We start from the raw sequence: 24,838 nt of genomic DNA on the forward strand, positions 1-24,838 counted from the left end.
TTATAACACTTCCCCAGCACCTTGGCAGAGCGTGCTGAATTTCATGATGCCTGTTTAATACTCTGCAGACGTAAAAAATATTTTCATTACATATAGATAGGGATACTGAAGGGCATGTGAAAGCACTTTGTAGGCTGTGAATTGCTACATGTGCAAGTTATTATTAGTACCTTTGTTGGAATGATTGATAGCTAAATGGACAGGAAGTTGTAAATGTGTCTATTTATACAGAATTTCAGCTCTACAGAATTCAACAGCTTTCCATCAGCAAAACGGTGCTTGTGTGGGCCACAGGCCAAGACGCAGCCCCCTGCCTCCCTTGATAAAGTAGAATACAGGCTATTCAGAGGCAGGGGTGCCATGAAAGAGGGCAGGAAGGAGCTGCTGGAGAGGAGGGAGGGGGGCCTGTGAGGAAGCCCCAGCCAGAGCTAGTGCTCTGTAGAGGCCAACAAGGGCAAATTCGACAGTGCAGTGGGATGTGAGGGTCGAATCCAGTGACAAAGTGGTGAGGCAGGGGCCACAGAGAGCATGGCAGCTCCCACAAGGAATCCAGTTGTTCAGGGAAAGGAAGAGATGAGGAGGAAGGAGGTTGGGGATTTTAAAGAGGGGATATTTAAGCATCCTTCTGATTAGAGAGAAAGATACAGAAAAGAGAAAATCTGGTGGCAAGTGGAGGGATCAAGGGAAGAACAAACTCTAAAGAGATCACAGCAGAAAGAGACTGAGAGGGGGAAGCGGGTGGGGGGGGGGCGGTGTTGAAGGGAGACTGAACAGCTTGGGGTGAGGGCCGTGGCCAGAGGAGCTCAGGATAACCCTGATCAGTTGTATGAAGGGCTGGGGGCTGTGCATACTTGTTCAAGTGTGTGAACCATGTTCAAGTGTATCCTGCACCACTGGCTATGTCACCTTGGGCAAATCCCTAAACCTGACTGATGATCACATCCTTATCTGTCAATGTGGACAATGGGAGTGTCTGTCAGAAATACTGATGCTACAGCATGAAGGCCCTACTGCAGCAGCTGACACAGGGCTGCCCCTGGAGCGGAGCAAGCAAGGATCAGTGCTCTGGACAGTGGTCACAGCACTGTGCAGGGGTGACCAGAAGACAGGGATGAGAAAAACTAGAGGACTGTGCAGTGGGAGGACACAACTTCAAAGGGCGGGGGAGTTCAAGGGAGTGGAAAGCAAAGATCTGCCGGGCGAGGGGTGACTGACTCAGACAGGAGACAACTAGGCCCCTTGTCCTCAGGAAAAGGAGGGGTGGACATTCCTGCATGAGGCAAAGGGTGAAGGGGAGGAAACACACCATGGGACATGGGTGACGGGCAACAGAGCAGGGATACAAGGAAACATGCAGAAACTGAGGCAGTAGAGTATGGTGGCTAACATGTGGCTTCTGAAATCAGAGAGCCTGGGTTGCCTCCTGATTCTGCTATTTGCCAGAGGTAACTGATATTTAACCCCTCTGCATGTTGGTTTCTTCCCTTTAAAATAGGGCCAATAGGGGCTTCCCTGACAGTCCAGTGGTTAAAACTCCGTGCTTCCACTGCAGGTGGAATGGGTTCCATCCTTGGTTGGAAAACTAAGATCCTGCATTTATGCCATGCAGTATAGCCAAAAAATAAAAATTCAATAAAACTGTAACTTCTAATAAAATCTAGAACACTCTTTAAAAAAATAAAATAGGGCCAATAAAGATGTCTCCCTTGTAGGCTTGCTGTTATGAGTTCAATCACTTAACCTGTATAAAGCACTTAAGTGTTTGACATATGGGCTTCCCTGGTGGCTCAGTGGTAGAGACTCCGCCTGGCCAGCAAGAGACACAGGTTCGATCTCTGGGTCGGGAAGATCCCCTGGAGAAGGAAATGGCAACCCACTCCAGTATTCTTGCCTGGGAAATCCCATGGACAAAGGAGCCTGGTGGACTAAAGTCCATGGGATCACAAAAGTGTCAGACACAACTTAGCGACTAAATGACAAAAGTGCTCAATTAATGCTAGCTAGCAGCAGCTTCATCATTGTTGTCACTATCATAATAAAGGGAGGGGAGGGAAGGGAAGCTTGGAGCAGATGTTCTCAGAGTTGGGAGAGGAAACACTTTCTGGGAGCTTGGATCAAAGACTGCCAGGGTTAGGGAATTCCTTGGAGGCTCACTGGTTGGGACTCAGCACCTTCACTGCCGGGACCTGGGTTCAATTTCTGGTTGGGGAACTAAGATCTGGTTAGCTGCATGGCACAGCCAAGAAAAAAAAAAAAAAAGACTTCCAGAGTTAGAAGCTCCCAGAAAGTGACTTAATCCACGTCCAGCTCAAAGAGAGAACACTCAGGGCTTGGTGGAACTGCCCGCTGGACCCCCAAGCTTTGCTGTGGAGGCTGACACCCAGTGGTGCCAGAGGTCCTGTTTTGTGTGTGTGTGGGGCGGGGGGGGGGCAGTTCTAGACTCAGCAGGAAGGGGACAGCAGGACATCTGAGGCAGAGCACATGTGGCCCTCAGCTCCCAGCTGGACTCCAGTCTGCAGAGACCCAAGAGAGCCCTGGGGTGACCTCAGGGAACTTGCATGAGAGCCCTGGGGCTAGAAGAAGGAAGGAGCCAGCCTGGGACGGGGCAGAAACAGAAGCGGGTGTCTTCTCCCCATCCTGGCCCAGCCCAGGAGCAAGGGTCACCACAGACGTCAGACGCTAGGGGTACAAATCATCTCTCTCCATAGCAGGTCCAAAAATAGTTTCCATCCAGCTTGGGAACGCACTGCGCTTCCTTCGCTGATCAGCTTGCAGCCCCTCCTCTCTGGGCTGAGGAGTGGAGGGCAGCGCTCAGCTCCCTGGACTGGAAGGGTGCGTCCCTCACTGCTGTCTCTTTCTCTCCCACTGGCAGCATCCCTCCCTCACGCAAGAATATACTCTAGCTTCTGCCTCCCTCACAGCCCCCAGCACCTCGCCTCCCACAGCCCTCTGTCTGCCCGTCATCTCCCCTTCTTCTCTCTCCCACTCTTCCCAGGACGGGCAGCATGTAAACAGGAAGTGGTTAAGAGAGAAAAGAAAAAGAAGGGATGTGGGCTGGAAAACCTCCGCTCATCTGGGCAATTTCCCTGCCACAGAAGTCAGGCCTTGTCTGCGGTGTGGACACCTCCGGGTGACAGCCGGGGCACAGCCTCTAGAACTCTCCAACAGCCGTCTTAAAAAAAGCAGGACAATCAACTCAGAGCTTTGTGTGCCTCCAGTCCCCCGGTGTCTGTGTGACTGGGGGATCCCAAGCCACTGCGGAGCCAGAGACCGCACACAGCCCTGCCCTCCTTAGCATAAGCCAGTGTTCAGAGCCGCTCTCTGAGCCTGTGGACACAACAGCAGAAGGACATGGACACAGACATCCTGGCACTCACACAGTCTCCATGGTGAACCACGGCCAGATCTAGGCTGCCCTGCATGTGGCCAAACACACACACAGGCTTCTAAAGGGTTTGTGTCTGTGTCCGGGGCTGGGAAGGGGAAAACCCTCCTGAGAGGCACTCTTCCTGGCGCCTGGCCCACGAGCAGGTTAGGATTACATAACAGCCGAGTGTTTTCATGTCGTGAGTCTGGTCCCCATGGGAAGGGCCCCGCCCACTGTCTCAGTGTTCCCCTCCATGCACTGGCTTTTGGTGCTGGAAAAAATAGAGAACACGGAAATGCACAGGACATCTCCTCAGTTCCCGCGTGAGCCATCTCGGCCTGGCTCCGGACACCTCAGCGGAAGCTAAATAAACCTCCAGGGGCAGGAGAGAAGTTGCTCTTGAGGGGTTGTGTCCTTCTCACCACGGGATTCCCGAGCCTGTAAACACAGCCTGCTCTTGCCAAGGATGAGTTACTGACTGGAGAACCTGCCAACTAAGGGCTGCTCCTCCCAAAGACAGCACAGCACTCCTTGCTCCACACCAACCCGGAAGCCAGCTCTACAGAGAGTCTCCTCAGACCCACTCGGCCCCACCCTGCCACTCGACTTGGAACCCCTCAGCTGGGGGCGCCTCTTCTGGACGGAGCTACTGTGCAACCTCTCCCAGCCACCTGCTGGCTCTGGCAGCGGTCCAGCCTCTTCATCAATAAAAGAGGCGCAGTGGCTCATCTATCTCACAGGATTGGGGGAATTCTCTGTTAACGTGCACTACAGGAACTGTATCATGTACTGCCTGCAAGAAATTTCTAATTTCACTGAGACATCAAGTCATTAAAATCTCTTTAATAGAGAAATTTTGGGGGGTACTTACAATAGGACAGACATTGTTCTAAGCACTTAATTTGAATGTTCTCATTAACAATCCCAATCGCCCTATGTGCTGGTATAATTATTACCCTAATTTTTGCAAGTATGGAAAATGAGGCCTAGAGAAACCACGTAATTCATCCAAAGTCACAAAGCAAGTAGGAGTCAGGGCTGGGATTGGAACCACATTTGTTTAACTCTGGAGCCCTAACCACTACATGTACTGCCTCTCCAGCCCAGTCGTGACTTAGTCATGACTAAGTCATAACAATTAAAATGATACACAGGATAAATGTCCAAGGTGACCCAGGGTATTTTATAGCTTAATAATGTGCAACAGACCCATCCCCAAGGCTGGCCCTTTCAATCACTGACCATTAAATCACTCTTGGCCTCTGTTTTCCTATGTGAACAAGGGCGGTAACTAGGTGGGCTCTCCCGTCCCTCCCCTGACACTTGCTATTCCAGGTCAGAGCAGAGAGAGACTGGGACACGCTCTAGGCTAAGCTACAGGTTTTGGAATAGTAGAGGACAGAAGGCATTTGGGGTGCAAAAAATAGGATGCATTCCTTTGTGAGGATGAATAGAGAGAGTGGGCAGCCTGGAGGGGAAGTATTTGAAAAGGAGAGGTGGATGAGAATGGCTACCCAGGGGCTAGACATGGGTCTGTTTGTCTGCATGTGTGTTTGTAGGAATGTGTGTTTGCAGGCAAGTGTTTATATAAACAGACAGAAGGGAAAGAGGGAGGGAGCAAGGACGACTGTGGAGGAAGGAAGGCCTGAGGGCTAGATTGAGGAGCGTGAATTTATCCCGTAGACCCCAAATGGCTGGACAATAAACTCCCATCCCGAGAGGGAGGCTGAGTGCCTCAGCTGGACACTGCAGCATTCTCCTGGTTGAGGACGCACACTGTGGTCTGCCCTTTCCCCAAGTCAGTGTCCACGTGGCCTCCTCCATCACTTCCCTAAACTGTCAACTATGTCATGACACCCTTTTGCTTAAAATTCTTCAACAGCTCCTCACCACCAAAAGCACAGCTTCCACATTTAAACTTTTGTCCCAACATACGAGGCTGTTCAAGGCCTACCTCTCGAGTCTGTTCAGCTGCCCCTGTGCCCCCAAGCACCCCAAGTTCTGGCCATTCCAAACCACTCCACGCTTCTGAAACATGCTGAACTTTAGCATATCTTTGTTTTGAAACAATTACTTTGGCTGCAGTATATATTTGTTTTTTTCTATATTTGCAGCATATATTTGTTTTTATTAAACAACTGCTTTGGTTGCAGTATGGGGAGTAGACGAACTAGGACAGTGGTAGCACAGATGCGGAGAAGACGAATTTCAAACAGAAGAGGTGAGTAGACGGACTTGGTAGTAGAAGGAATGCAGGAGTTGAGGAGATGGTAGGAAAAATGGTGATTTCCAGGTTTCTGGCTTGTACAGGTGGATGAAAGGGGGGAGATAAGGAACATCAGAAGAGAACCACGGCTGGGACGAAGATCATGAAACCAGTCTGAAACGTCCTGAGACAGGTGCATTTAAGACATGCAAAGCTGAAGGGAGCTTGGGAGCAGGTCTGAGCAACCAAGCAACATGAGGGTGACTGAAGGTGTCGGCAGGGCGAAGTGCCCAAGAGACACTCCAGAGGAGCAGATGGCTAAGCCGCGCCGCAGACAACCCCGGCACTGAAAGGACAGTCAGCTGCTATTCAACATTCAGGTCAAGACGAGGGCTGAGAGGCTTAGACGTAGCAGGACACAGCCATCTGGGGCCTGGAAGACCTGTTCTGGTAGAATCGTGGGGCTGAATCCAAACTGGACTGAGGTGAGGGCTGCCTGGGAGGTAATTCGTGAAGTCGGTGGGTGCAGACAAATGGTCTGAGGAATATAGCTCTGAGTATGGAGGAGAGGAGCTCACAGTGAGGGGGGGGTCGGGAGCTAAGGGTTTCTCTTTTCTTTTTTTTTTTCCTTAAAGAGTCCTGAGCATGTTCTTAAGTCAAATAGAATACTTAGTTAACAGGGAGAGTATAATATACCTCACTTATCACACAGATATATTTGTTTCCTCATATGACTCATCTCATTAGCCTGCAAACCCATACAAAATCAAAAATGGTGTTTTATTTTTGCTTGCCCAATGCCTAGCATGGTGTCAGGTACAGAGTAGATGCTCAGAATATGTTGTTGGCTCTTGGCGGCTGTGAACGCCATTAGGACAAGGCTGAAACCCTGGAGAAGATATCTGATACTGGAAATTAGAAAAGGAAAAGGAGTATTATTGATGTTTAAACATGGTTCTTGAGATATTTCAAATTCTCAACAAATGCCCAAGGAACACAAGAGACTTCAGGATGACACGAGAAATAAAAATTAGAAACTCTCTTTCCTGTGGCAACACATGGCTGTGGTCAAGCAGAAGTCACAGGCTTTGCACTCACTACTGTGCCTGCACATTGTTCAGATTTCTCCAGCAAAAGGCTCTTCAGAGATGTGAACAATGATGCATCCTCAGTCCTGGAATCGGCTGCTCCTCTGTCCTTGGCTTAGTGTCAATGAACCAGCCCTGACAAGCTCAGCTGATGGTGCTTTCCAATAGGTGAGGCCCTGATACGCCCCTCACCCTTTGCCCTCATCTGCTGGACTGCATGCTGTATTCTGCATATGAGCAGTAAAATGCGACCAATACTAAGCTAACAAGATGCTGCTGCTTTAAGCTAAGCTTTCCCAAACCTCAAGATTACTTAAAGATGACAGCTCTAAATAGAAAGGGCTTCCCTGAGAGCTCAGTTGGTAAAGAATCCGCCTGTGATGCAGGAGACCCTGGTTTGATTCTTGGACCAGGAAGATCCTCTGGAGAAGGGATAGGCTACCTACTCCAGTATTCTTGGGCTTCCCTTGTGGCTCAGCTGGCAACGAAGATACCCACAATGCAGGAGACCTGGGTTTGACCCCTGGGTTGGGAAGATCCCCTGGAGAAGGGAAAGGCTATCCACTGCAGTATTCTGGCCTGGAGAGCTCCATGGACTGTACAGTCCATGGGGTCACAGAGAGTCAGACCGGACTGAGCGACTGTCACTTTCACTGGCTGGAAAGTCAAGGCTCTACTGTCAAAAGCAGCAGGGCCCTCTCAAAGGACATCGCTGCCTTCCTGGTCCCAGCATCTGACTTCTCCATGCTGACGCCCAGCTGCTAAGTCCCTCTTATTACTGCTGCATTTCACACAAGGGCACCAAGGAAAGGCCTTGGTGTCTGACCCAACTCTATCAATTACAGGGAGATTAAGGCCATGGAGAGAAGACGGAAAATCCCGAGTTCCTTAATGAACTCACCTTTCCAGTTTCAAAGAAGTCTGTAATCAGCTGAATGCAATGAACCAGAGTCCTCACAGGCCCCCAAGAATGCTGACTCAGAAAGAAAAACTGAAGGCCTGTGGCCAAAAGAAACAGAGGTGCCCCAGATCAACTTCTTGAGTTTGGCTTAACCTGCCTGATCTGCCTGGCAGGCACCTGTGGGGAAATGCCAACTGCGTCTGGGGAGATGTGAACTCTCTCCTTTTTCCTCTGGTCACTGCGACAGGATGACAGGGTGACTATTTTCAACCTGGAAAGCTGTCGAGCTGTTGTGGCTGGTGAACAGGTGCCATATTCCATCCTCAGCTGGCCACTGTCCAGAGCCTGGAGCAGCACTCTCAATGGACAGAGTCGGTGTGGAATGTGACATGAGTGGGCCATGCTGAAGCCTGGCTGCCAGAAGCCCAGCCAAGCCACGAGATGGCAGGAAGCAGCTGCCCAGAGAAAAGAATCCCCTGAGGGTTAGGGTAGGTGGGCTTTTCTTAGGTCAAGGCTCTGGGCCAACCACCAGTGGGGAGCGTGGCCAACATGCCAATCTTCTCAGCCACAGTCTCCCCCACAGGGCTGATCAGTAACAGCTACCTCCAACTCCCGGTAGAGGAAAACAACCAAGTGAGATCATTCACATCAAGAGCATTTTATAAATTAGAATAGGCTCACAAAGGTTCATTTAAGGAAAAGTGGGTCCAGTCTAATCAATAACAATAGCCAGACACTCACTGACTACTAAGAGGAACACTCTGTGCCTTTCATCAAGTAACAGTCATAAAAAGACGGGCACCTCGGCTGGTCTCTTGGTCCACGTGTGCCCTTCAGCCTGGTCTGCTCTCTCCTTATGTAACCCAGAGAAAACTCACTTAGCAAAACAGAGACTAAATGTTTCCTAAAATTTTGACCAAAATAAAGTGCACTTATTAGGGAAGACTTGGAAAATTGTGGGCTGCATGCTTGAGTGGTGGCAGGAAGGGCTGAACTGGTAATAGAGAGATTTAGGAAGGGTCTCAAGCTAATCAAAATGAGCAAAATTCAGCAGAAACAAGGTTAACTATTTACTTGCAAGATTCTCCAAGTCTGAATCTATAACCAAGAGTCATAAAGTGATTTAGTCCAGGTTCTGGGCCTCAGTTTCCCACAATGCAAATGGTCAGTGCAGGTAATAGGCAGCTGACCCACTGTGTGTGTGTGTGTGTGTGTGTGTGTGTGTGGCTGGTGGTGGCAGGAAACACAGGAGGTGCAAATAATCCTACTATTTTATGCTTGCTTATGGAGAGTACAAACTAGCCTCAGTGTGTTCCCAAGGAAAAATACCTCAAGACACTATAAAGTGTGTTAAAGTAGATTCTCCTTGCATTGTTAACAATGTTTGCCTAAAGGCCAATACTGCAATGTCAAACAACATAAAATAGCAACCTGAGAAGTATATTCCTTTAGCTTAAGGATGATGGGTCACCTGATCAAGACTTTTGGGCTGGGGTTTGTGGACTGGGGTGATAGGAGGTCCCGTCCCCTGGGTCAGAGGACAATAGGCAAGGGCTCAGGAAGATGTCCAGAAGACAAGTTCGAGGGGCCTTCCAGGGATAGACCTTCCTCCTGCCCCGTGTCCTCTGAGTCTTGTTTGTAGAAAACTTTAGCCTCCTCTGAGGCCTTCCCCAAGTTCCAAAGAGGAAATTTAATCAGAGAAGTGAGAAAATGCAGAAACAAAGAAATGCAGACAAGAAAAACAAAATAATAGCTTAGCCATAAAACGGAGTCAAGGACCCTTAGCTCCTCCTCAAGAGCTACTGACATCCTGACTCATATCCCTGAGTTGTTTTGCAGAAACTAAAGCCCCCACCAAGTAGAAAGAGTTGACTGCATGATGATGGTAGACCCCAGACCAGTTGAAATTCCAAAAAAAAAAAATCATGCTACTACCTCACCATAAGCTAATCAGAAGAATGTCCACAAGCTGATCAGGCCCCCTGCAATCATCACCCCTAATGTGGTCTTTAAAAACTCTTCTCTGAAGGTCCTTGGGGAGTTAGGGTCTTTCCAGCATGAGCTGCCTATTCTCCTTGCTTGGCACCTGCAATAAACACTGTGCCTTCCTTCACCACAACACAGTGTCAGTCAAATGACTCTGATGCAAGTCAGGCTCACAGACCCCAGTACCTTTTATTAACAAAACAAAACATTTCAGGAGGTTGAACTCACTTAGAGCAACTTCCAGACAGCAGGGAGAGTTTACATCTGGGTGGAGTTCTTAGGTCAGTGTTTGACAGTCAAGAATGCTTACCCCAAAGGAAAACAGGGCTCCATCCAATCCTGCCGCACCCCACCCAAAGCACTGAGCAGCAGAGACCTACAAGCAGTTATGTAGCAGTTTCCAAAATCAAGACCAAACTCAACAGTGACAGCTCGACACTGAAGAAAGGGAACCAAAGTAGCTCTAATAATAACCATTTCAGTCACCAGAGGTCTCTCGTTGTTTTCAACTAAGAATGGAAAATTTCCTAATGTGTTATTCTGTAATATCAAAAAGTCAACGCCACCCAATTCTATACATGACTAAGATTTTATCTTTGGCATGTTCATGGTTTTCTTAGGCTTTTCCTTTGTTTTTAAAGTTTCATTATTTCCTTCACAAGCCAAATGCCATAACCTCGGATCAGGCCTGAAGTTCAAGAGCATGTGCAGAATCCGCATCATAGGCTCTCCTATCTGCACACTTCCCTTTCTAAGGAGAGAGACAAGAGTAGAAAGGTGAGGTCCAATGTTCAGATTACTCCAGTTTTCACAGTCACTGGTAAATTGCTGCTTAAGATATTTCTGGGATCTGAGCAATGAGAAGGGCAGTAAGAAAACTCAATTCCCAGAGTTGGAACAAGAGCCCAGAGCATGGACCAAGGCAGGTTCTCCAAACAGCTTGCCAACATGCTTAACTTTCAACATCTAGCACAAGTCTGGATGGTGAAGGTAGAAGTTTAAGTGGTTCATATCCTCATTCCTCTAACCCAGAAAATGTCTGAGGGGTGGAAAATTCTAGTGACAACAAACATTTAAAAATTAATTCAATACTGTGAGCAATTCCAACTCTGTACCCCTGGCACCCGGTACAAAACGTGGCACGTGAGGAATGCTCAGTGAACTCTTCAATGAGACAAATGCAGCACTCCACCTAAAACGAAACAACCTCAGTGAGAGATCACCGTCTCAGTGTCTGCAGCTGCACTAAGATCAGATACTTATTACACGACAGTTTTTCAAAGAGCTTTCTCCAGTCTCAGGCTGCAAGACGCTGGATGACTCCAGAGCTGAGCAGTCCAGCTCATCTGCTTCACCTGGCCAGTCTGAAAGGTACATCATTTGCTTATATGACTGACTAAGCCCTACATTTTGGTACCTTGTTGTTTTTTCAAATGAACTTGAGCAACATCTGGACGGAATTTTCACACTCATATATAGTGCCTCCTTGTATTTGCAAAAAGCATCCAGGTAACCATCAAGAAACTGGATAAAGACTAATACACATGAAAAGATGTGAAGAAGTTTCTAGGCTCTCCCACCTGAGGCATGCAGTGGTAGTAATCCCACCAAGAGCCCCTTTCTTCTTGAGAAATTTAATACGTCAAATCTGGGTTCATTCAAAAGGTACTTTTTGAGAACTCTGCCATGGAGCCACATTCCAGAAGATCCTATGAGTCATTTATGGAATGTGAAATTGCAGTGCAGTGACAGAAGGTAGAGCTGGGACCACAACTCCAGAGATGGCCACTAGGATACTTACTCTGAGCGTGAAAATTATATTTCTAAAGAAAATAGTATAAACAGAGGGAGAAGCACTTTTATAAACATATCCGGATCACTATTGCCATGGGAAGTGTTTCATTTGGCAAGAATCAGTAAGTCTAGAAGTAGGCCATAATGTCAAAGGTGCTTTTAACAGGAGAGGTTTAATATAACCTTGTGAAACCTTCTGGAAGCTATCAGCCCAGACCAGGAATCTCTGTTTAGATGCTGGCTCTGGCCACTCAGAATGATGCCACTCTCCATTTTTTTACGTCTGGGAGAAAAATGCAGTTGCCCCTTGACCTCTAATTGCCTTAATTGGCCAAATAACCTATTTGATGAAGTAAAATATGAAGTAAAATACTTAGATATACTTCTAGGATCTCACAATCACAAGACCAAAAGCATTCTGTTCAAAATGCTATATCCTATTTGATATAAATTTTCTCAATATATGAAACCCAAGAAGTAAGCTTTTAGTAAATTATTCCACATATCCCAGTGCAGGCTTCCCTGGTGACTCAGACAATAAAGAATCCACCCACAACACAGGAGACCTAGGTTCTATCCCTGGGTTGGGAAGATCCCCTGGAGGAGGCATGGCAACCCACTCCAGTATTCTTGCCTGCAGAATCCCACGGACAGAGGAGCCTGGCGGGGTACAGTCCATGGGGTCTCAGAGAGTCAGACATTACTGAGCAACTAAGCAGTGCAGGCATTTTAAGAACAGAGATTGTTGAAAGCACCAGGGTTGGGATGATTTCAACAGCTTACCATAGCAGAGTAACTCATATCCCAGGAAATGCACTGTTTGGGTACAGAAACCAGCAAAGAATAACAAAGTTTGCACAATAACCTTTAATTACATTGAAAACAACTAAATAGACCATGCTCACGTGTTCTGTTAACAGAGGGATTCTGAAGGGTCTACACTTAAGGAGACTCAAAGGAACAGGAACCCTCACGATGGCCCTGTGGCTCTCTTTGTACTCACAGGAATGGTCCATGGACAGAACCACTCTGAGACATTTTGCCTCTAGAAACCAGAGGGAGAAACAGCAGCCCAGGATCCACACACATTCCCATGACAGTGTGTCACAAAAGTAACAACCAAGATGTTCAACTGCTTCAAGACCTCAGTTGGGTTTCCTTCACTACTAACTTTTGTGACGTGTAACATATCTCAAACCTGTAACCTCTTGCCTGACCCTCGGTCCTTTGTCTTGGTTGGGGCTAAGGACCAGAAGCCTCTTACAGATGGAAAGACCAGGGAGAGGTGGAAGAACTTCTCCAGGATTCCCCTGCCGGCTCTGGCCTGGCGCTGCCTCAGGCCCTGTCTGAAAGTGGACCACAATCTCATGGCTCCCGCAGGCCTGGCTGCAAGGAGAAGGGCTGAGAGAATGCTGAAGTCAGCTACTTGTGAGTCTCTGAGTCAGCATCTTCAAGACCAGAACGGTTGTTGAGAAATAAGACTTCTCCCCCACAAAACCCCAAACGTAACAGCGATCTGAGAGCTTGAAACCAGAGGACTCAATTTCAGAGCGGGAGCCCCAAGCTGATCTTGGGAACAAGGAACTGGGGGTGGACCCCTCACCCACCCGCTGCTGCCTCCTGAACAAGCTGGAGTGCTTGTGGGACAAGCAGTGAGGAGCTGGGCGCTACACGGACGGGCAGACAGGGTTGCACGCATGCAGATGGGTCCTGCCTGGAGCTGGGCATCCTTCCTGGATGACCCCACATCACCCACACCTCCTGACCTCACAAACTACTGTCTCCAGGAAGACTTGGATAGCTTCAACTAGCTGTTGCTTTCCAAGTAAGGGGTGGTGGTTTCGTCGCTAAGTCGGGTCCAACTCTTGCAACCCCACAGACTGTAGCCAGCTAGGCTCCTCGGCCTGTGAGATTTCCCAGGCAAGAATACTGGACTGGGTTGCCATTTCCTTCTCCAGGGGATCTTCCCGACCCAGGGATTGAACCCACGTCTCCTACATTGCAAGGGGATTCCTTACCATCTGAGCCAGAATGTGAAGGGGTAGAGGAGGCTAATTGGGGATGCAGCAGAAAGACAGCCAAATGTTCTAATCATTGATGTGTTCAAGTAATTCAACTTCAGGTGCTTCTTAGGATATAATAAGAAAAAAAAACAAGATACAAAATTGCATACACACACACATTTAGAAAAAAATTTAGATGGGAGACCTCTTAAAGTAAGAATGTTGAAATAATCAACAACTTCTTTCTTTCCCTTCAGAATATTCTAGACCTAAGAATAATCCTCCAGCTAGCTGGAGTCATTCTCTTGACTGAGGACACAGAGGGTAAAAGAAGTTCCTTGTCTGCTTCACCAGATGGTTCAAATTAATCCTGGTCACCAAGAAGGAGACAGACAGCTCAGACTGACCACACATCCATCGACTCCCCTGTATTTTTCAAATTTTCCAATGAGGGAACAGAAGACATCCAGCTCAGCCACCCAGACGAGTTAGTGACTCAATACAACACACAGGCGGGAGCCCCAAAGGCATCCCTAACCTCCCGTTTCCTCACTCAGGGACACGTGAGAATCTCTCACTGGGGCATTTTTGGCACTTGAGGGGAAAGGACAGCATTCCATGATAATACTTGCTAATTTGTTTAAAAAAAAAAACAACAAACTGCTGAAAGCCAATCACAGACACAGTCAGGTGTCTTAGAGTGTTTACGGTGGCAGTCTGTCCATCCTGCCATGCGGGACTTGTGGGGAAGGTGGCCCCATATGCACACTGGGAACGGATGCAGCTCCCAGGAGTGTGTGGCACCGATTCTTAGAGGAGCTGGTGGTCAGCAAGGCAATGTGCTAGGTGCTAAGACACTTTCTCTTACTGCTCACTAAAGTTCTGTGCCCAAAGGGACACAAGCAGCCCATGGTGGTGCTGGATTCAGGCCCAGGCCTGCCTGATCCTAACCACTTTTCTGCTGATCCAGTGGAACCATCAAACCCGTCAGGAAGAGCGGATCCTTGTTGCCTGTTCAGCATATCAAATCCAGACCCTATCAGCTAGCTGACTCTTCTGTGACACCATATGTCCTGCACTTTCTAGAACATTTCCAATTTTGAGCATGCCACACCCATGTATGTGTCTCACAGTGTGGTTGCCCCTGGAGACCTCACTGGCTTATCCTCCCCTGTGCTACCATCTGCACTTGTTTCTCCTGTGGACAGAAGTGGGGCTACACCTCTCACAGGGACAGATCATTTCTATGATCTGATTTGCTTCACATGTTTGTGCTTCATCTTCCCTGCCACACTCCATGTTCCTTCTAAATCAACACTTCGCCACCAGAAGACCATTCACAAAGGGATCCCAGAAGCAACAGAACATATAAAAGAATAAGAGGTAGTAGAAGAAACTACAATCTTGCCCAAAACTGTTCTGCTTACTTGATCTGCAGGTGGCATGGTGTTGGACAGACTGACCTTTAAGACACATGCTATAAGACACGGTGTTTCACCAGAGTGCCACTCCCAGAACGGGAACTGCCAAACCTCCATTTAATTGTAATCCATGTAAAGTCCTATGCTTAGATTCAAAAACTTAAGTGTTCAGATGTGACACAACAGAAACTTGGCTTTGCTACAGTTCGTTCAAAATAATAATCTTCAACTTTTGGTAGTCAACTTAAAATCAAGTTCAACAGTAAATGTAATTGTTTAATAGAAAACAAAAGGTGAGTGTTGTTAGGAGCTGTTTATGAAAGTGGAAAGTTTAGGTCACAGGAAGCAAATGTTAGTTGAACCTGGGGCTGAGCCTCTGTTACCCAGATGACAAATAACCTGCCTGATTCTGAGAAGCATGCTTAACAAAATGACAGAGCCTCAAAGCAGGAAGAGACCTGGTATCTAGTTTGGGTTAAGAAAAGAGAACAAAAAATTTTAATATTTTGAAAATTAAAAAAGAAAAGAGAACAGAGAAACACAAAGAAGTTCTCAGATGTTTAGCAGGTTGCCATATGGAAAAGGGAGCCTAAAATGTGACCCACCGGTGGAAGTGACTGAGAAATAATTTTCTGTTTGATATAAAAGGAAACTCAAATCATACCTGTGGGAGGCAGAAGGATGGCCCTAAAAGATATGCAGAGCCTAATCCCTGGAACTTGTATCAGTGTTACTTTACAGGGTAGAAGGGACCCTGCAGATGTGATTAAGTCAAGGATCCTGAGATGGGAAGACTGGTCTGGACTATCCGGTGGGTCCAATGCAACCACAGGGCTCCTTATAAGGGGGAGGCTAAGAGAATCAGAGCCAAACAGAGGTCAGAGAGAGATGTGAGGATGTTACACTGCTGGCTCTGAAAACAGAGGAAGGTGCTACAAGCCAAGGAATGCAGATGGTTCTGGAAGTTGGAGATGGCCAGGGAACAGATTCTCCCTTAGAACTTCGAGAAGGAACGCAGCCCTGATGACACCTGGATTTTAGCCAAATAACACCCACTTCAGACATCCAGAACCAGAATGGAATAAACTTGGGTTGTTTTAAGCCACTAAGTCTATGGAAATTTGTTAGAGCAGCCATAGGAGATGATAAGTGAAAGTTGCTCAGTCATGTCTGACTCTTTGCGACCTCATGGACTGTATAGTTCATGGAATTCTCCAGGCCAGAACACTGGAGTGGGTAGCTGTTCCCTTTTCCAGGGGATCTCCCCAACCCAGGGATTGAACCCAGCTCTCCCATATTGCAGGCGGATTCTTTACCACCTGAGCCACCAGGGAAGCCCATAGGCGATGACGGGATGTCTAATAAGGGAATAACCGCTACCATCCCCAGGGAGCTCCTTGTCCCCAGGGCGATCAAGAAGAGGCTGATCATCTACAAGTCAGGAATGCTGTGCGGGTAAGTCCTGAAGGACGCACAGCAGACCCCACCAACCCTGAGAGTCCCTGAGACAACGCAGCAGCGCTGTCTCTTGTTTTTGTATTCGACATGCTGGTGCCACCCCCAAGGGTGGCCCTCGCTTGCTCCCAGCAGGACCATGGCAATCAGTAAAAGGCATGCTTTGGCTCAGAGCAACAGTGCTTGTGGAGGCACCTACCTGAGCAGAGGACTCCTTTGTTCCTGGCGCAGGAGAAGTTATCACACTCACAGAAGGGCCCGTAGATCTTGCCAAACTCGCTCTCGAAGCAGGAGCACTGGTTGCAGCTGCACTGGCCGCGCCCGCTGCACAGCGGCTTGCCCTCCGCCTCCCGGCACAGGTTCTGGTACCCGCTCTGGCTCTCCCCTTCCTGGCACTCGCACCTGGTACCCAGGAAGCCGGGGTTGCACTCACACAGGCCGCAGACGTAAGTCCCGTTGCTGCTGCACCTGGTGCTGTCGGGTTCCAGCCCCGCGCTGCAGCCGCACCTGCAGTTGTAGGTGACCCCCACCTCCAGGCTGTCCCGGAAGCCCACGGGCCGCAGGGTGAACATGTGCTGCGCGTGTTTGCCAGGGCAGCTCCGGGCCTCCACGGACACCTCAAAGGACGCCTGGGCAGAAGAAAGAGAGGGGATACTGTGGCCGTGGTGTGACTGGGCCTCCTGCTCCCTGTACTGGCCTGCCCATCACCCAGGGGCCCGAGCACAGTTCCTCCAGGGCCCTCAGTGCAGGGCTGGGACCAAATCTGGCCCCTGCCCACATGGAGGGAGGCCACTCCAGCCACCTGAGGAGGTTGAGGCCCCAAGTCAGCAAGCCCTTCCCTTAACCCAGGAAGGGCATGTTCAGGCACCAGCGTCTGACAGGCATCATGCTTGGTCCGTTAATGTTCATTATCTCTTTGAATCCTCACACCCTGGAGGAAAAACGCTTCCACAGGAAGGTAGGAAGATTCACTCAAGGTTACATGGTTCTCTTTCTCCCCTTTCTTTTCACTTCTATCCTGTCCTCTCCCCATCTCCATTTTGGAAGTCAACAAAACATTCAACAATTTACCAGGCACCTTGTCTGTGCCACGCTAGACAGGCTCCCTGAGCATGTGGGGCACTGGGGTCAAGCAACCCTGGCGGCTGCCTCCTCTTCTGCAGAGGTGCCTCCTCCCCTGCTGGAGAAGGGAGAGAGGACCCCTGGGTCCCTCCCAGCTTATCTGTCTCCTCACAGATACACCTGAGCCTCCCTTCGTCCCGGTTTCTCTCTGCGAGGTGCCCACAACCATGTCTTTCACAACCAGCCCACGGCCCTGAGGCTGTATTTAAGTGAAAGAAGAAGTGAGAAGGTTAGTCGCTCAGTCATGTCCAACTCTTTGTGACCCCATGGACTGTAGCCCACCATGCTCCTCTGTCCACGGGGATTCTCCAGGCAAGAATACTGGAGTGGGTAGCCATTCCCTTCTCCAGGGAATCTTTCCGACCCAGGGATCAAAACCAGGTCTCCTGCATTGCAGGCAGATTCTTTACCATCTGAGTCACCAGGGATACACATGGACAGACTTTTTCTTATTAAACAAAGCATGTAAAGCATGTTGCCAACTCCTGAGCTGCTTATGAGTTGCCATGGAAACAGGTAGGCAGGTGGACCTCGATGGCAGATCACAATGGAGGAAAGGTGCCTGTGAGCTGCCCACACGGCTGGAAAGTGAGGAAAGGAAAGACACTGCTCACTGTGATTCTCCCAGAAGTCAAGCATGACACCACTTCCCCTCCCACACTGTGTGGTGAGAATCATCTAGCACTGCCCTCCATGCATGGCACTGTAGAAATCTCCAGACAGGTAGCTGGCACACCTGACCAGACAATACCCTGAGTCCTTCTCCCCTAAATGGACAGAGGCCTGGGCCCACTCCAGAAACTGACCTACCGCTTGGCCCAGATGTCTTTCTTTTTCAAAAGGCTCCTCAGAACATTCTGGAAGCTCAAAACAAGTTAGGAACCACTTTTAGCTACTGTTAGTGTTAATTCTACTATCTGGGTTGGAACAGAACTGATTTCTTTAAAAAGTCATCAATAACCTGCTTTACTGGTTACTCTTTAGGTATACTTTCGGAAAACTCAAAATACTTTTTTCTAAACATTCTATGGATCCCTTTTACTTTGGGGTCATTACTAATGAGGCTTCTAAAAGGCCTCCCCTCAGATTCTTTGACACCCAGGGACCCCCCAGGTGGGAGCAGGAGTCTGTGAGACTGAGCAGGAGACCCAGCTCCCCAGGCCCTGGAGAGGGTCCTGCTGGCAACCAGACAGCAGGGGTCAGCACTCAGAAGGGATGTCATGCCGTCGGACAGGTGAGTTGAGGACAATGACCCCGAGCCAGGGTCAGGAAGCTGGGGGACCAAGCCAGCTGCAGATAGTTGGGACTGGCCCACCCCCACTTCCATGTGGGCAGTGGGAGGGGGCAAGGGGAAAGACTGACGAAAGCAAATTCAAGACTAAGTTCCAAGGCACTCAGGTACAGTGGGGGCTCTCGAGGTAAGGAAGTAAGATGGGGACCCACCCAGGACACTGCAATCTGCCTCACGGTACCAGCTGCTGAACACGACATGCACGAGGCACCGCACTTGGTATTTCATGAGCATCTCATCTACACACCCCAGGAGGAGGCATCCTCATTTACCAGAGAGAAAGCGGGGTTGGTGGGTAGGCTCAGGGGGCGTAGTGCTGGTCACACAGCTGGGGAGGGGTGGTGCTGGACCTGTGCTCACCTTGGCACATCACCTCCGAGACGTAGAGAATGAGGCAGACGTCCAGTATCCAGAGCTGGGTACAGAGGGAGAGGCCCAGCTCACATAGGGACCATAGGTGGGGACCCCCCAAGTTGTGACCAGAGGTTTCTTTAAACCTTCCAGTCTTGGGCTGGGGGTAAGCTGAGTCTGCAGATGGAAGGACAGGGAAGCTGTACCTGACCAAAGTGCCAAGGGCATCAAGAATGTGGAGGTGAACATCTCTCTCTCTGAGGCTCAGAGAGAAGCCTAGTGCTTCCCAGGGGAACAACTTTGCTGGACTTGGTAAATGGAAAGCTCTGCTCCCTGCAAAGGCAGCTGGGGGTCAGAAATGAAAAAACTTACAAAGAAATAGCCTGGACCAAGAGTCCAAGGCATTTACTTATTGCAAGACTGTGGGTAGTGTCCATCTGTGAGCATAACCTTCCCCCAGGAAAACTTGCCTGCATCATGGAATTAAATAGCAAGAGAGGGGATTAAATCTCCTGGGACTTACCAGGAGGAAGTGGAAAGGCGAAGGCCCTCAATGAGTGCTGGCAGCCAACCACCCAGGACCAGAAATGCTCACCTGCTGTCTGCCCAGGCTGCCTGGCTGGAGGAACAGGAAGGCCTGGCTTCTCAGCAGGTCTTGCTGGCCTTCCTCAGCCAAGCTCTGGTCTAACCAAGGCCCTCACTGTCGGGCCCCATGTGGCCTAATGTCTGACTGGCCACCTGATAACCAGAGAATGGCTCAGTTTCAGCCACCAAGCTTCAGGTCCTGCTGGGCACAGGAATGCTAAAAAAGCACACTGGGAACAGAGAGTCAATCTGTTCTGCCACCCCTCCCCTCAGAGTCCATTTCCCTGAGGGATCAGGAAAGAATCCAGAGAGCCTGTCAGGTGGCCAGAATGAGGCTTCTCTTCTCTGACCACTGTGGACTGATAGTGAAGGCCCCCCAGTTGTGGAGACTTTCCATTTCCCACTCTGAGGTTCCAGAGGACGGTCGCGGGCACAGCAGCCCTTCCCCTGCCCAGCCTTGTTATCGGAACCTCATTGAGATGCTCCTGGCTCCCCCCTTGGGGCTGTTGGCCTGATTCATCCTTTCCCAGGGGCTGCCCAACCCCCACCCAGACCCACCAAATCCAGGCTGTGCGGATGCCAAGGCTACTAGCAGCTCACTGAGACAATGGGCACTGACATGAGGTGGAGAGCCCCAGGGGAGGGGACAGTAGAGGGGATGCCGTGGGAAGCCTATGACAGGGCTCACAGGGGCCTTTGTACCAGGCCTTAGTGCTGGCCGCACGGCAGGCCACTTGCATACTGATGTGTCAAAGCCACTTCATGAGAAAACCGACTTCCAGCAGCCAGGCCCACTCAGTCAGTCTTGGTTGGTATTGGGAGGAAGAAATGGAAATCACTGGATTTGGGACTTCGAGATTTCATTTAAGGATTATTTCTCTGAGGATAACCTTTGTCCCTCACCCTCTACACCTCCTAGAGGAAATCAACCCTGACTATTCATTGGAAAGACTGATGCTGAAGTTCCAGTACTTTGGCCACCTGATGCGAAGAGCCGACTCATTGGAAAAGACCCTGATGCTGGGAAAGATTGAGGGCAGGAGGAGAAGGGGACGACAGAGGATGAGATGGTTGGACAGCACCATTGACTCATGTCCATAACTCAATGGACATGAGTCTGAGCAAACTCCGGGAGACAGTGAAGGACAGGGAAGACTGGTGAGCTGCAGTCCATGGGGTGGCAGAGAGTCGGACACAACTTAGCAACTGAATAACAACAACCCTACCACCTGCTTCTTTTCTGAACAGATCGCTCACCCAGAGAACACAGGACAGTCAGGGAACCACAGCCTCTGGTTGGAAGGAACCACAGAGCTGCTGCCTGACCACCCCACCTCTGCAGGAAATTCTGGTTACAGAGGCGAGACCCACACGGAAGCCACTTGAACCCAGCTGTTCCATGGCTCCCCCCAACCCATGGGCCATGTCCTTATCCACAGGCCAGGCCCTGAGACGCACTTGATGTAGTGATAGCCTGTCTGCACTCCCTAATCCCTCTTCTCCAGTTGAGACCCAGCACCTTTCCACTGTGCCCTGTACCCCTGCCTACCGCCTCACCATTTCCTGACTTGCTCACAATCCTCCCAATTTATGGTGCTAAGGAAGAGAAAACACCTGCTGAATAACAGCCAGACACCATATTGGAACATTCGTCCTACTAGTCGGCCCAATCCTGCCTCTGTCCCTGCCACCCTCCCCTCCATCCCCAGCCCACTCCCCTCAGCTGCTTCCCACCTGCAAAAGGGCAATATCCTCATGGACTCACCACTAATGGGGCCTCCCAAATCTTCTTCTATGTCTGGAAAACTCTGAGCTGAAATAGTGGCCCCTGTGATGAGGGGCGCTTCTTCCTTGGGGTTCCTTCAGCAAAAAGGGGGCTGAGGGGAGGCCTCCAGTTCCCCTGCCACACCAGCATGGTGGACCCCACACTCAGAATAACCCATGTTTAGGTTTAATGCTCTGCTATCTGAAGTTATTTCTGAACAAAGACCCCACCTTTCCATTTTGCCCTGGGTTCTGTCCTCCGTTGCCTCCAGGGCCCTCAAGGAGCTCACCTCTGGTGGCCTGGCCAGCAGCACCCAGTCCAGTTATGATTGGTTAGTGGCCACTGCTCTGTGCCAGCCTGTCTCCATCCACAGAAAACAAATCCTCACAGCCCTGGAGGCAGAGCCAGGGGCCACGTGACTGTAGCCTCTTGGACAGAGAGAGGAAACAGGGAGCCAGTATGGGAGGCCTGCCTTTGGGCCACTGTCTCAACAGGGTCACGGCCTCTCGGAGCCCAAGGGAGGCTCCGGCTCACCTGCTGGGGAAGAAGTGCTATGGAGAGCGTGGGAGAAGCACCCTTCCTTCTTCTGCTTCAAATGCTCCAGAAACCATCCAAATACACCTGAGACTGTTCACATTCGTGAAAAGAATACCACTTAGAATCCTGTCCTGTCTTCTGAACAATGTTCCTATCTTGCTGAGGTATCCCAGCAAAAACAACGTCTGTACACTACAGTGACCACACGAAAGTGGTGATAATAACACCTTTCACTTCTCTGCAACGTTTACTTTCAAAGTGCACAGGTATAAGGGGAAAAACACGGACCATGGCATCAGTGGTTGCAGCTCTGTCTCCTAGTTTGCATGCTCACCAGCAATCAGACTTCCACCAAGACCCTCAGTGCCAACCCCCTAGGAGCCTCAGTCTTTCTCACATAAAATGGGGAAGTAAAGTCTACCTGACACAGGTGCTACAAGCAGCAGAGACCTGGCGCCAAAGCCCTAGCACAGCATGGAGTGTATTATAAATTCCCAGGAAACGGTAGCTCGTGTCACCCCGCACGGTCCGGATGCTACGAGCAGTGAGGACTCAGTTAGGAGAGAGTTGCAAGTCCACTGCCCATCTGTGGGTGACCTCACACCTCACGGTGCCTGGCAGGGGGTGTGCACTGAGCTGTGGGGGTGTGCAGGGCACGTGGGGAGGCGCTCCCTGCTGGAGGCTGGCCTTTGAGTTTATTCTCTGAGGCGAGCCCTCTGGACAGGTGTGATGGAACATAGTGGTGGGCAGCAAGTGCAAGGGGGAGGCAGTGGGGGGTCGGGGGTGAGGGGAGCGTCAGCACTGGTGTCAGAGCCAGAAGGTCTGAGCCTTGAACTTCTGCTCTGCTACCTACAGGCTACTTAATTGGACAATTGAGTAAACTCTTTGTGCTTCAGCTTTTCTCATCTGTCAATGTGAATAACTACCTTCCTTACAGTGAACCCAGTGATGAACATGGAGCTAACTCTGTCCAGTTACTTTCTAGTCCTTTCCAAGACTAACTGCATGGCCCTCTTGGATCCATCAGGAACCCAGTATTCTTACAATAAATTTCCCTTTCTTGATTATGGCAGCATAAACTGGCTTCAGTTTTTTGCATCCACTATTTCAACTTTATTATCAACAAACTAGTTCTTTTGACCTTCCTGGTTTCTAGATACCTCATCGTGACAGTTGCTTTTGCTTGCTTTGTTTTTTTGGAAAAAATACTGAACAAAGAACTCCAGATGCAGTCTGATCTACACAAAGAAAAGTGAAGCCATTATCTCAAGATTCCATTAATGCAGCCTCAGTTGGCATTTTTTTTTTTTAAAGCAACACTACTTATTCACATGGAGCCTTTGAGAATTAGAATCTACCAGATCCTTTTCTTAAAAGCTACTATCAAACCAAGTTCTATGTTACTAATAATATTCTGAATTAAATGCAAGATACCAATTCTAATGATTTCAACCCCACTTCATTTTGAAAAATTTCTTAAATCTTGGTTTTCCTGCTTTATAAGTAATCTATTTTCTCCAGCTTTGTGACCTTCCCACCTTTGATAAGCAGTTCTCCCACTAGTTAATCTCAAGCCAGTAGTAAACACGAACAGACAAGAGACAGTGGGAACTTCAGTCAAGTCTTCCTCTAGCTGATGTCATCAACACTCTTAGAAAGCAGGTTTACTCAGCTATGCATCTGCCCAGCTATGCTATTGCCAACCTGTGTTACCTGTCTTTGTATTAGGATGTCATTAGAAATTGTCAAGAGACATCTTGAAACCCAGGCATGTGGTACGTGCTGTATATCCTCGCCGCCTCAGTTCCATGGTACCTATTTTTTCAAGTAAAGGGTTCTTTGTTTGGGTGTTTTTCACGCATCCTTCTTTAGCTTTCTTAACACACTGTGCTAAACATCCCATCTACCACAGATCTATAGAATCCACTTACATGTATTTTTTCTGGTTAGTTCTGCCTCCTATATTTCATAATTGCCTCTTTAAACTCAGTGACTATAAGGCTTTTGTATTTTTAAAAACACTGTCTGGATTGACTATTCATTGCAACTGACCAAAATAACATAAATATATCACAAAATATGACAAGTATTAAAAAATAAAATTTTATTGGATGTGCAACTTTAATGAGATGGCGTTCTTCCCACCAAATAGTCCATGTATATTAAAAATATGACATTACTAAATAAGACAGGGATCAACATTGATTCTACTCCTATTTTTTATTTGGATAGATTAAACTACTCTCTCCAAAATTTATTAACGTCAATAGGAAGATGGGAATAGGAGTCTGTCACAGTAACATCACCTTATTCTATGAGTAGTTCTGAGCTAAAAGCCATAATGAATTATTAAAATTTTTTAATGATTATTTATCTAACGACTTGATTAGGCCAATCTCCCCCTCTCCTTTTTTTAAGAGCAAAAAGACACCTGGGGAAAAAACCTGAGTTAGAAAAAGATTTATCTGGCCATTATAGTCCTTCACTTTCTCAACTTTCATACCACATTCTGAACTGTCCCTATGCTGGAGTGAGGCACCCCTGTAAAATTTGGAATGGATGAGATGTATGCGTGTGGGTCGTAACGTGGGTGAAGAGCAGTTGGGAAGGTGAAGGAGGAAAGAATCAATTACAGAACATGAGGAAACTCCAAAAGACCACACTGCAGTGTAAGCAACTGTGTGACCACAACCATGTCTTTCTGAGCAGGGGTGTTTCCCTGGAGTCCAGGGTATGTCTGCTAATCTCCACCTTGGCCATCATTAGTGCTTATGAAACCCAGAAGATACAGTCATATATCTTTAAGATCCCTATGATTTTTCTGGCTCCAATCAGATTCATTACAGAAGAGAACTTACCCTCACTGCCTTCCCATTTTCTGAGCAATGAAAGTGACAATAAAGCAAAGAATGCATCTCAGTCTGTCTGGTGTTTCTGGTGGCAGAAATCTCTAGAAGTATGGCTGG

At 48.7% G+C, this 24,838-nt stretch overlaps 1 protein-coding gene across 2 annotated transcripts in view; it reads right to left on the reverse strand.

Moving 5' to 3' along the window:
* Positions 1-24,838, reverse strand: part of ITGB5 (integrin subunit beta 5) — a 113,379-nt gene that overhangs the window by 12,904 nt on the left and 75,637 nt on the right. For both annotated transcript variants that reach the window (XM_043473195.1, XM_043473194.1), the window contains one exon: positions 16,421-16,850. In XM_043473195.1, the coding sequence (XP_043329130.1) occupies positions 16,421-16,850 (430 nt within the window). The remainder of the gene's footprint in view (positions 1-16,420; positions 16,851-24,838) is intronic.

The sequence above is a fragment of the Cervus canadensis genome, chromosome 7, assembly GCF_019320065.1.
Source record: "Cervus canadensis isolate Bull #8, Minnesota chromosome 7, ASM1932006v1, whole genome shotgun sequence".
Lineage (NCBI taxonomy): Eukaryota > Metazoa > Chordata > Mammalia > Artiodactyla > Cervidae > Cervus > Cervus canadensis.